This window comes from Portunus trituberculatus, chromosome 14 (genome assembly GCF_017591435.1).
Source record: "Portunus trituberculatus isolate SZX2019 chromosome 14, ASM1759143v1, whole genome shotgun sequence".
NCBI classification, from domain to species: Eukaryota; Metazoa; Arthropoda; class Malacostraca; order Decapoda; family Portunidae; genus Portunus; species Portunus trituberculatus.
The window spans coordinates 1676538-1690006 of record NC_059268.1 but is presented as its reverse complement, the minus strand read 5'-3'; the positions used below and the strand labels follow the sequence as shown (position 1 = coordinate 1690006).

Sequence of the window (13469 nt, the reverse complement as noted above, 5' to 3'; positions counted from 1 at the left end):
AGACATAACATTAATGAATTTCACAGATTGTCTTTCACGCGTTCTAGAGTTAGCGGTCACAACCTTGGAATAGAGACAGGAGGTGGAACAGAAGAGGCCGCGGGCGTATCCCTGTAGAGGAAAGACTGTGTGAGTGTGGCTCGGTACAAACCGAGCAGCATGTCATACAGGACTGTCCTAAGTCACTACAAATACGTGACACTTATCATTTTGATTGCATGGAAGATTTGTTTTCGGGTACTTATTCAGATGAAATAGTATGTAAGATCATTCATGATATTCTGAAGTTATATGTATAAGATTTTGGGAAGTCTGGTTAGATTTATTTAATTAGGAATTTTGTAGTTTGTGGACTACAGTTGTGTTTTATTACATTTATATTTGTTTAAGTAATATCGTTTTCACTTTAATGTGATATTATTGTTTTTTAATGTAAAATCGATTCCTAGCTGTGGTTAATAAATATCTATCTATCTATCTATGTACTGCAATTACTAATAAACCGTATTATTATTATTAGTATTATTTTTATCATTATTATTATTGTTATTATTATTATTATTATTATTATTATTATTACACACACACACACACACACACACACACACACACACACACACGAAGCACGAATGAGGGCATGGTTGAGTAAGTACACACATTCGCACACACACACACACACACACACACACACACACACACACACACACACACACACACACACACACACACACAGGAAAGTGTGGCCATTAATGTTGTCACCTCCATAGAGGCTTTTAATGTCAATAAAGTAGTGTAATCGTAGCCCTTGCTTGAGTACCGTGACGCGTTTCCATATTCACTGTGGTGACTATTGGGTGATTGGATTCATCAGCGCTGTGTGAGACATGTCGCAAATTTAGCTGCTTCACCAAATATTTAGCGACAAATTTGGCGAGAAGGGCGTTGACTCACACAAGAGGTCACCTGTAGTTTGAAAATAATTGTTGTATAGCAATTTTGAAAAGTCAGGCAAACATCAATAAATGAATAAACAGAGGACAATTAAAAGCTTGATAGTTCTGTCTACACATGTAAAGGACACTGGTGCCAGACGTGTGTGTGTGTGTGTGTGTGTGTGTGTCGGCTAAACGTGGCTCAGCTCCACCTCCTCCTGACTAATGACGCTTCAATCCTGTCTGTTTAGGGGGTGACCGGCATGACCTGACCTCCTCCCTTGGTGTATACACTGCCACAACAATAAACTTATCAATCAATCATCAATCAGATTTAAAAGGCGAGTAATGAGAGGGTGGGGACAGTGGGGGAGGGGAGAGGCGGCGATCGATGCCCCCGATGGGTTTGTTCTGCGTCACTGAGAGGGATAAACGTTACATACTACGTGTTAGATAAAGTCAAGTGGGTCCTGTACTGATTAGCCTATGTGTAAGTCAAGCCACTTACTTCGTCTAGGAACATTTGTAGCATGTACAACAATGATTTAGCGACCTTTAGCGACTTTTCAAGGTGGAGCTGGTGACGTAGAATATTTACATTTGGCAAAACTGCCCATCACCACCACCACCACCGCCAGTGACAGGCGACCACTTTATCACCAGACACGAGACCTACGAACACGCTCACCGCTCCACCTCCACCAGCTCCACCTGCTCAGTGAACAGGTGAGTCTATTAATAGAGTGGAAGGCAGGAACGTGATGGGACAGTGATGGGACGGTAATGGGGCTGATAATTGACTAGAAAGCTGTATAATAATGCACTGAAGAAGGGTTGACGTGACGTGTGGGGGTGAGTGGGTAGTGAAGGGTAGTGAATTAATGGTGCCACAGTGTCATTAGTGATTTCTAGTTTATTACAAGGAAGAACTGTCTTGAAAACCCGGCTAGTTGTCTTTGTGGCCTTGTGAATTTGTCGTGGTAAGAGAATAAGCGTTTTTAAGGATGTTTTTTTATGGTTCTGGTGATAGATTGTTAAATTTCTAGTTTATTAAAAGGAGAAAGTCTTGAAAACCCCGCTAGTTGTCCTGTAGCCATGGAAAATTGTCACAGCGAGAGGAGGCGGCGTTTCTGAACCTGGGCCAGTGTGGAAAGCAGTATTCCTCCAGTTATATAAGGTGTAGTGCTGCAAGATATTACATTGAACTCTCTCTTGTATAGTGAATGGCGAGAAAAAGATGGAGAGAGTCTTTGTAACAGTTGAACGTCCCAAACTGACACTTCAAGTAAACACCCTTATCACCTCTCCCTCTCCCTCTCTCTCTCTATCTCTCTCTCTCTCTCTCTCTCTCTCTCTCTCTCTCTCTCTCCCTCTCTCTCCTCTCCTCTCCTCTCTCTCTTGAATCACTTCATTAACGAGGGCGGCTGAGGCAGAGTATGGGCTGACTAGGGAAGACTGGGCTTGAGTGTGGGCGTGGCAGGTTTGGGCGGCAGTGGGCGTGGAGCTGATGACGCCGCCGATAACTGTGTCTGTGGAGAGAGAGAGAGAGAGAGAGAGAGAGAGAGAGAGAGAGAGAGAGAGAGAGAGAGAGAGAGAATGGTGAGCTTTTATTCTGATACAGTTTAATGTTTCTCTCTCTCTCTCTCTCTCTCTCTCTCTCTCTCTCTCTCTCTCTCTCTCTCTCTCTCTCTCTCTCTACTACTACTACTACTACTACTACTACTACTACTACTACTACTGCTGCTGCTGCTGCTGCTGCTGCTACTGCTGCTGCTGCCCACTTGAGCGCTGGTTCTGCTGTGCTGCTGCTTAGCTGCTGATACCTGCTCTTAAAAGCTTGTAGGAATTCTACTGCTGGGAGGGAGTTCCAGAGTTTACCAGTGAAAGGGATGAATGATTGAGCTACTGGTTAACTCTTGCATTAGAGAGTTGGACTGGCCGCAGGAGGAGGGAGGCATGCAGTTAGCAAGATCAGTAGAACAGTTACCATGAAAATAGCGATAAAATATAGAAAGGGATGCAACATTTCGGCGGTGAGAAAGAGACTGAAGACTTGACTTTCGATTCCACCCTATCAAGCAAAGCTGTGTGACTGGAACCCCCAAACATGCGAAGAGTACTCCATACAGGGACTAAGGCTTATACAGAGTAAGCAGTTGGAGGGCTGCTGCTACTACTGCTGCTACTACTACTACTACTACTACTACTACTACTACTACTACTACTACTACTACTACTACTACTACTACTACTACTGCTACTACTACTACTACTACTACTACTACTACTACTACTACTACTACTACTACTACTACTACTACTACTACTACTACTACTACTACTACTACTACTACTACTACTGTTGTTTGAGTGAGGTGAGGTAGTGTGAGGTGGGCAGGTTCTCACGCCTGACACTTCTTGCATGTGTTCTGACCCCCTCTTTTTGATGACCCTCGTGCCACGCCTCAACCACCAGCGTCACTGTGTGTGTGTGTGTGTGTGTGTGTGTGTGTGTGTGTGTGTGTGTGTGTGTGTGTGTGTGTGTGTGTGTGCTTGCGTAGGTGTGGGTGCGTTCGTGTAAAACGTGTGTGTGCGTTTTTCGTGTGTGTGTGTGTGTGTTTGTGTGTGTCTGTGTGTTTCACTGTTTGTTTCACTGTTTGATCTGCTGCAGTCTCTGACGAGACAGCCAGACGTTACCCTACGGAACGAGCTCAGAGCTCATTATTTCCGATCATTGGATAGGCCTGAGACCAGGCACACACCACACACCGGGACAACAAGGTCACAACTCCTCGATTTACATCCCGTACCTACTCACTGCTAGGTGAACAGGGGCTACACGTGAAAGGAGACACACCCAAATATCTCCACCCGGCTGGGGAATCGAACCTCGGTCCTCTGGCTTATGGAGCCAGCGCTCTAACCACTGAGGTACCGGGCATGTGTGTGTGTGTGTGTGTGTGTGTGTGTGTGTGTGTGTGTGTGTGTGTGTGTGTGTGTGTGTGCAGGAAATTTTATTTATAGTGGTGGGCATATTAGGGCCCATATCACCAGCCAGGCTCATCTTGGGGGTAACCACCTGGAACCTGGGCATCCTGATGAAGTGTAGCTAACTTTAAACCACTCCACAAATGGCAAAGTGTTTCAAGGCTGTACGTGGTGGGATTGGAACCTACCCGTGGATGTCTGCCCGATCCCACCACCACCACCTTATCCACTATGCCGAACACCGTTTCTGTGTGTGTGTGTGTGTGTGTGTGTGTGTGTGTGTGTGTGTGTGTGTGTGGGTCCTGGGATCTGACCACGCACCGATATCAATAGTGCTAGTCGTCAACGTGGCCAGTACCATAACACCTAAGGAATTAATACACAGAGCAGCTGCCCTTGGGCAGTCACACTATGCCCAATAACCTACACTACGACATAAACTGAAGAAATCTGTAAACCATAAGGAATAAATGAGGAAATGTTTGTGGAGATATTGCAGAACACACCGCCACCTGTACTAGACTACGAGGACAACACTGAACAAGCAACATCTACGTGTTGTGATGTCATCATGAAAACTGCAGAGAGATGTGTCAAGGATGTGCGATCTACAGAAAACCAATGGGACCAAAATCAACCACGGTAGGATCGGATTATGCAGGCAAATGATAGCAAATTATTATGGAACTCGATAAATTGGAAAGGAAAGGTAGATATTAAAGAGGTTGAAGGACCAAATGATGATCAGTTTAAAGAACATGTGGAAAAATTGCTGAACCTTGAAAATATTGCTGATATAGGAGATGTGGATATAGAAAACGGAGTTCCATATATACCGGTTCTGGACGACCCCGTTCTCTGTAGATGAGTTGAAGGAGGCTGTGAGGTGTACAAATACAAACAAGAGTTATAGTGGTATATGTCCAGGTCTGGTGAATGTGTTCCCATATGCTTGGCTACTGTTTCTTCTGAATCTATTTAATACTGTATTTATACTTGGTTGTTATCCTGCAATGTGGTGTTATAGTAAATTAGTATGCATTTTCAAATGAGGTAACAATGCTTTGCAATAATTATCGCGGAATATCTATCATGGACACATTTGCAAAATGATATGATACCTTGATCCTTAACAGATTAAAGTTATGGTGTGAAATTAGCAAGTGTCAAGCTGGAGCTCAAAAGAAAAGAAGTTGTATAGAACAATCCTGGCATTACGTCTTTTATGCGATTACTCTGTTTTTAAAAAGGTTCAATTATATGTTCTTTTTGTTGACTTTAGTAAGGCTTACGACCGTGTATCAAGGAAGAAAATGATTGAGGTGTTAAAATCAATGGGTTGTGGTAAACGAATGTTAAGAGCTATCCAAGCAATGTATGAAGGAACGAAACATATATTAAAATCTGCTACTATTTGTGCTTCAGTAGGTGTTCGGCAAGGTGCGCCATCTAGTTGTATTCTTTTTATTATGTATATAAACAGATTGGTTAAAATGATTAGTGATGCTGTGGTAACAGATGGTTTTTTAGGTGGTATAAATGTACTCCTACTGATGGATGATGCAGTAATTTTAGCGACCAGCAGGGAGTTGTGTATACATAAATTTGGAGTATTGGTGAAGTATTGTGATGAGTATGGAATTTTTTGTCATTAACGGAGAGAGACATGATAAAGAAACTCTGAAGGTTGGTGATGTAACAGTAAACTACGCCCCTCAGTACTTGTACCTCGGGCCCTGGTTTACTGATACTGGTAAAATGGACAGTGTGATTTCCCTACATGAATCATATAGTGAAACTATTGTGAATAAATTCTCCATATTTTGTGCAGCTAATTCACAAATGCCTTACAGTGTAAAAAAGAAAGTGTTTGATGCGGCCGTAACTTCAGCTTTGTTATACAGTTGTGAATCATGGATTGCCAATACCATTAAAGGAATTGAGAGGCAGTATAACAAACTTATCAAGTGTCTATTGGGTGTGAGGAAAAATACCAGTATCAACTTGTGCATGGTAGAAGTAGGCATTCCTCCAGTCAAAGATATAATAGATAAACAAAGGAAATCATATTTACAGTCCAAGCTAGAAGATGTAGACCTTGAACAACCCTTTCATTACGTATACAATATGTGCAGGAATCAGAGTACCCCTGGCTATAAAATACTTTCAAGTGTATTACGACAGAATGTGCACCGAAATCCTTTGAAACTACCTCAAATTATATACGAGAAAAATCTAATAATGTAACAAAATTACATACATATTTATCTATACTTAACCCGTCTCTGTCTGTACATGGGGTTTACTGTAGTGAGAAGTATGTGCCAGATTTTCACCGAACTAGTTTTACATGACTGAGATTGATGTCTCACAACTTAAGGGTTGAGACAGGCAGGTGGAGTCGAACACCAGCCGACCTCAGAACATGTCCCTGCAATAACACCTCAATACAGACAGAACAACATGTACTGATCTCATGTCCCTTGTCTGAACATTGTAGAAATAGGTACATAATGCTTAATTTTACTAATATAAACGAACTTTTAAATGAACAGAATCATATACAAGAATTATGTCAATATGTGCATGACTTACTACATGTTTATGCTTAGCTCAAGCAACAAACCTAAAGGCGTATACTGTAAAACTATTGGACAAAATGTATAAACTTATATATGTAAAATGATACTATGTAATGTCTTTATTTTGTCAATAAACTACTACTACTACTGTGTGTGTGTGTGTGTGTGTGTGTGTGTGTGTGTGTGTGTGTGTGTGTGTGTGTGTGTGAACGAAAACGTGCGTAGGTGTGTGTGCGTGCGTGTGTGTGTGTGTGTGTGTGTGTGTGTGTGTGTGTGTGTGTGTGTGTGTGTGTGTGTGTGTGTGTGTGTGTGTGTGTGTGTGTGTGTGTGTGTGTGTGTGCTTGTGTGTGTGCGTGCGTGTGTGAGTGTGCGTGCGTGCGTGTGTGTGTGTGTGTGCATGGGTGCTTCAGTGTGTGTGCGTGCGTCCGTGCGTGAGCATCCGTGCTGCATGCGTGTGTGTGTGTGTGTGTGTGTGTGTGTGTGTGTGGGTGGTAGGTGGGTGTGTGAATGCGTGCGTAGATGTGCGTGCGTGCGTGTGAAAACGTGTCCATGCGTGCTTTCATGTATGTGTGTGTGTGTGTGTGTGTGTGTGTGTGTGTGTGTGTGTGTGTGTGTGTGCGCGCGCGCAGGAGTACGTGCAAGTGTATGTACGTTCATGCGTGTGCACATGCCTGTATGCGTTCGTGTGCGCGTGCGTGCAAGTATAAGTGTGGTTGCATAATTGTGTGTGTGTGTGTGTGAATTTTGTGTGCGTGTGTGTGCGTGCATGTGTTTGGCGTGCGTTCATGCGTGCATTCATGCTTGCCTGAGTTTGTGTGTCTATGCACGCGCGTTCCTGCGATACTGCGCGCGTGAGTGTTTGCTTGCATGCGTGTATTCGTGCGTATTTGATTTTGATTGCCTGTGTGTGTGTGTGTGTGTGTGTGTGTGATGTGTGAGTGTGTGTGTAGGTGTGATTCCTTGCGAGCGCGTGTGTGTGTCACGCTTGCATTGGCGAGCGCACACACACACACGCTTGTGGTGTGTGTGTGTGTGTGTGTGTGTGTGTGTGCGCACGAGGCAAATGCACTCACGCACTCACACACAAGGGCACTCAAACACACACACACACACACACACACACACACACACCAGTGTGGTGGTGAAGGAGTGAAGATACTGGTTAACTCGCTCGACTCATAATCGAGAGGTTCGGGTTCGAGCCAGACGGCGCGGCGAGGCAAATGGGCAAGCCTCTTAATGTGTGGCCCTTTTCATCTACCACATCTCGCCTTGAGTCATTTAATTGTTGTTGGGTTGGGCGTCTGTTGAACGCTGTTGAATAATGCAGGGTGGTATCATCAGCATAGGAGTGGATAGGGCATTGAGTCAGATTTAGGAGATCATTGATGAATAATAGAAAGAGAGTGGGTGATAGGACAGAACCCTGTGGAACACCACTGTTGATAGTTTCAGGGAAGAACAGTGACCGTCTACTACAGCAGCAATAGAACGATCGGAAAGGAAACTGGAGATGAAGGTACAGAGAGAAGGATAGAATCCGTAGGAGGGTAGTTTAGAAATTAAAGATTTGTGCCAGACTCTATCGAAGGCTTTCGATATGTCAAGGCCGACAGCAAAGGTTTCACCGAAGTCCCTAAAAGAGGATGACCAAGATTCAGTTAGGAAAGTAAGAAGATCACCAGTAGATCTGCCTTTACGGAAACCATACTGGCAATCAGAGAGAAGGTTGTGAGCTGATAGATGCCTCATTATCTTCCTATTAAGGATAGACTCAAAGGCTTTAGAAAGGCAGGAAATCAAAGCTATAGGGCGGTAGTTAGAAGGATTGGAGTGGTCACCTTTTTAGGGACAGGTTGAATGTGAGCAAACTTCCAGCAAGAAGGATAAATAGAAGTAGAGAGACACAGATGAAAGAGTTTGACCAGGCAGTGAGCGAGTTCGGAAGCACAGTTTTGAGAACAACAGGAGGGACTCCATCCGGACCGTAAGCCTTCCGAGAATCAAGGCCAGAGAGGCCAGGAAAACGTCTTTATAAAGAATTTTAATTTTAGGGATGAAGTAGTCAGAGGGTGGAGGAGTAGGAGGAATATGCCCAGAATCATCCAAAGTTGAGTTGGTAGCAAAGGTTTGAGCGAAGAGTTCAGCTTTAGAAAAGAAGAGACAGCTGTAGAGCCATCTGGATGAAGTAAAGGAGGAAAGACGAAGAAGTAAAGTTGTTAGAGATATTATTGGCTAGATGCCAGAAATCTCGAGAGGAGTTAGAAAGTAAATAGGTACGGGATGCAACTTGAGGGGTTGTGGCTTCGCTTTCCGGTGTGTGGAGTGTGTTGTGGTCTCAGTCCTACCCGAAGATCGGTCTATGAGCTCTGAGCTCGCTCCGTAATGGAAGACTGGCTGGGTGACCAGCAGCGACCGAGGTGAATTACACACACACACACACACACACACACACACACACATTATACTTATATGGGGTGCGCGCGGCTAAACCTTCATTTTGTGTTTTTTGTAGAGGAGCATTGGGTTTCCATTGTGTGTGTACCACAACACAACGTGTAGGAAAAGAAAATGAGTGCAAGATTTGAGTGTGTCGTGGGTCCAGTGAGCGAATCGTTTCAGTGTCCGCCTCTTCCACATAACAGTGGCTGCCCTGACCGTCACTCCTCGGCGCTAACTTGGCCACGACAGAGTGACGGTGTAATGGTGTTTGGACAGCCACTCGCACCACGTCTCTCGTCACCTGTGCCTCATAACAGTGCCACATCATTAATAGCGTGCATCGGAGCCACTTTGCTGGGATACAATACTAATGAAACGGTGTGCAAGTGTTCCACGGTTGATAACATAAGGGGAAGCTGCCTAACTTTGAAATAACATGTGCATTATTACACTACGCCGTGGATGACTTAGCTTGCCAGCGTTGCGTGTGTGTGTGTGTGTGTGTGTGTGTGTGTGTGTGTGTGTGTGTGTGTGTGTGTGTCACTGTGTCACCATCACCGCTAGTCAGTCACCTTGATTGCAGGTGTCACCAGTGTAAGTGGAGCCATTGATTCATGTTGAAGTACCTTTCATTGTTGTTGTGTTTAGTGATTCACCTTGCTAATTGTTCCCTTGGCGTGAGTGTTTCCCCATGCTGGTTCATGCCATCCACCTCACAACTCACCACACACTTGCCTCGCGATACACTGCACTTATCCACACCATTTTAGGCCTTGCTTCACTAACTCATTGAGTATTGTATTGCCTGCATGTTGAGTAATGATAATATTAACAACAACAATAATAATATAAATAATAATTATAATGACTATTACTATTATAATAACAGAGATAATAATCTCATCCTGTGGTCAGAAGCCATTTAGAGCGTCATGATACCCTCTGGTTGTTACTGTTATTGTTATTGTTAGTGTTATTGTTGTTGTTATTATTATTATTATTATTAGTAGTAGTAGTAGTAGTATTGCCATTATTATTAGTGTTACTCCCGCGGGCTTGTTGACCTTGACAGAGATACAAGCCACACAAAATGCAATGTTTTAAAGGAGAAGTCACACATTTCTCAGTAATTTCTTTACTAAGGCCATCAGAGAGAGAGAGAGCGAGACGAGACGAGACGAGACGAGACGAGACGAGACGAGACAGAGACAGACAGACACACACACACACACACACACACACACACACACACACACACACACACACACACACACACATTCTAGAAGGTAGTGGTAGGCTATGATGGGCGTGGACGTGTGTGCGCGTGTTCATGTGGTGTTTGGCGCCCTAGTGGGTGGTGGTTAGCGTATATGAGGTAATGGGTAGGCTGTGTTGGGCGTGGGTGGGTGTGGGCGTGATAAGTGTGTCTGAGGTGGTAAAGGAACATTCCTAACACTGGAGGAAAATTAATTAATGACAATTTAGCAGTAAAGTCATTGAAGAGAGTCAAACAAATATGAAAGAGGTCGTGAATTATGAGGCCATTATGATACACTGTATAAATGTGTATCGTGTCATTCCATTTGTTGCAATGGTGACATCACTCCGTCACCTCGTTGTTCTTTGTGACCGTGGACATTGACAAAATTGATGGTTAATATTGAAGATCGTTTTGATTGGTTGGGTGTGTTTTGGCGCCAAGCGAGCGACCAAGTGGCGCTCACCCTTGACATAAATGTTGTTGTTTTCCAGGGATGTGCCAGTGTGTTTGTCCAGGTGAGGAATGCTTTGTACAGAGCGTTGTTTGGCAATAGGTTTGTATTGCTGGTTTTCCTCGTGTGTGGTGTGCTGAGTGGTGGTGGTGGTGGTGGTTAGTGGTATCAGAATCTCATCTTTTCTTGGTGAAGGAGACAACAGTTAATTTGGTAGTAGTGGAAGTAGTCACGTGTTAGGTGATAGCGGTGGTGTTAGGCCTACTCCCATGCACACACACACACACACACACACACACACACACACACACACTAGGGGGTTGTTCTTAGTTTGAGTACACCTACGGGAGGGTGTCCAGATGACGTAGTGGGAGGTGAGGGGGCGTGAACTAGAGTGGTGTGTGTGTGTGTGTGTGTGTGTGTGTGTGTGTGTGTGTGTGTGTGTGTGTGTGTAATTCACCTCGGTCGCTGCTGGTCACCCAGCCAGTCTTCACCATTACGGAGCGAGCTCAAAGCTCATAGACCGATCTTCGGGTAGGACTGAGACCACACCACATTCCACACACCGGGAAAGCGAGGCCACAACCCCTCGAGTTACATCCCGTACCTATTTACTGCTAGGTGAACAGGGGCTACACCTTAAGAGGCTTGCCCATTTGCCTCGCCGCTTCCTGGGATTCGAACCCGGACTCTCGATTGTGAGTCGAGTGTGCTAACCACTACACTACGGGGTGTGTGTGTGTGGGGGCGGTGTGGAGGTGTGTGTATGCGCTGTGTTCCTGACAGTGTGTTTTGTGGTGTTGCAGTTGCCTGAAGTGGTGTCAGGGCCTAACGCCATCTACTACCAGGAGGCGGCGGAACTGGCTGTGGGTTACCACTGCTCCTGCCGGCACAGCATGGGCGGGCAGCATTGTCACGGTAGTGGTGGGCAGCGTGGCGCGACCAAGCCCTGAGGCGAAGGCCATGTCGGCAGGCCAGGAGGTGCTAGTGGTGGTGTTCAGCACCGCTATGCCCGTGCTGGTGTTGGAATTGGTGTTGGTGATCGTGTGCATGAAGCGGAAACGCGTACGTGACTGCCCGTGTCGGGATGAGGAGGCGCGGCGTCAGAACGAGCAGAACATGGTGCACAACGCTGTGGGCGCCGTCAACAGTGTCTGGATCACCACATGATCTACTCCTAAACTTCCCCATCAAGAAACCCTTCAACACCGTGCCACCACCTCCCCCCCTTGCATCACCCACACGACACCCACCTCCACCACCATCACCTCAACGATCACGACTACAAGAATCCCGCGGAGAACGCATACTCCGCAGTGCCCATGCGCAGCAGCAGGACTCAACAAGGATGTGTCGCTGCTCTCGCTGGCTGACCGCCTTGAGAAGGACATTGAGGCACCGCCCAGCCCCGCGTCACGCCCACCTAGGACTCCAGCGCCCCATGCAAGGTGTTCCGGAATTCCTTCCTGCCGCGCACATACAGCCACAGGTCAGTACTCTCCACCCACGCGCGACTGCAGTACACACACACACACACACACACACACACACACACACACACACACACACGGCCCGGTAGCTCAGTGGTTATAGCGCTGGCTTCACAAGCCAGATGACCGGGGTTCGATTCCCCGGCCGGGTGGAGATATTTGGGTGTGTCTCCTTTTACGTGTAGCCCTGTTCACCTAGCAGTGAGTAGGTACGGGATGTAAATCGAGGAGTTGTGACCTTGTTGTCCCGGTGTGTGGTGTGTGCCTGGTCTCAGACCTATCCCAAGATCGGAAATAATGAGCTCTGAGCTCTTTCCGTAGGGTAACGTCTGGCTGTCTCGTCATAGACTGCAGCAGATCAAACAGTGAATTACACACACTCTCTCTCTCTCTCTCTCTCTCTCTCTCTCTCTCTCTCTGTGTGTGTGTGTGTGTGTGTGTGTGGTGGTGGTGGTGGTGGTGGTGGTGGTATTTACATGCTTGTGTGAAGATAGATAGATAGATAAGCGGGTATTTTGATGGGATGATAGATATGTAAATGGACAGTTGGATAAACAAACAGATAGATGGAGAGGTAGGCAGATCGAGGAGCACTAAAAACACTACGATAGTAAACATGAGATGATTGACTTATAATTCCTAGTGAACAGTTTTCAGTATTTTTCATTAGCCTAACGTCAAGTCAAAGTTTGTTGTTGGGACGCCTGGAGAGATGGGCAGCACTATCAGGTACAGGATTTGCGATGACAACGTCTTGGAGTGTCCGCCATGATGGACTCACTCGCCTTGAGTTGCCAAGCGTCACTTCAAGACATGTAGCCTGAGCCGCCAACACCACACCTTCACATCACCATACAATGTCAGGACGCGTCTGGCTGGCCACACACTATGCACATTGAAACAAACATTTATCAAATAGTGTGTGTGTGTGTGTGTGTGTGTGTGTGTGTGTGTGTTACCTATAAAGACAATTGTATTGCATGTTGCAGAGGAGTTATGGGTGGCAGGAGGTTGATGAAATGTGTGGTGGTGTCACAAGTGAAGCACAGTGAGCGTTCCTGCTGGGTGAAGCAATGATGAGACCAGCGTCAGCACTCAGCAAGGTGGTGGTGTGGTGGTGATGGTGCTCTCTCTCTCTCTCTCTCTCTCTCTCTCTCTCTCTCTCTCTCTCTCTCTCTCTCTCTCGTCTCTCTCTCTCTCTTATCTCGTCTCGTCTCTCGTCTCGTTTCGTCTCTCGTGTCGTTTCGTCTCCTCTCTCTCTCTCGTCTCCTCTCCTCGTTCTCGTCTCGTGTCGTGTCCTCTCCTCTCCTTGTTCTCGTTTCG

General features: G+C 45.7%; 1 protein-coding gene across 2 annotated transcripts in view; it reads left to right on the top strand.

Annotated features, from left to right (window-relative positions):
* The first annotated feature begins 11486 nt into the window (after window positions 1–11486).
* Window positions 11487–13469, top strand: part of LOC123503509 — a 4098-nt gene continuing 2115 nt past the window's right edge. Inside the window, exons 1-2 of one of the 2 annotated variants that reach the window (XR_006674489.1) lie at window positions 11487–12145; window positions 13136–13249. Coding sequence is in view for 1 of the 2 variants with exons in the window: in XM_045253348.1 (XP_045109283.1) it covers window positions 11744–12145 (402 nt within the window). In the remaining variant the exon portion in view is untranslated. The remainder of the gene's footprint in view (window positions 12146–13135; window positions 13250–13469) is intronic. The other variant, XM_045253348.1, reaches the window with a different exon arrangement.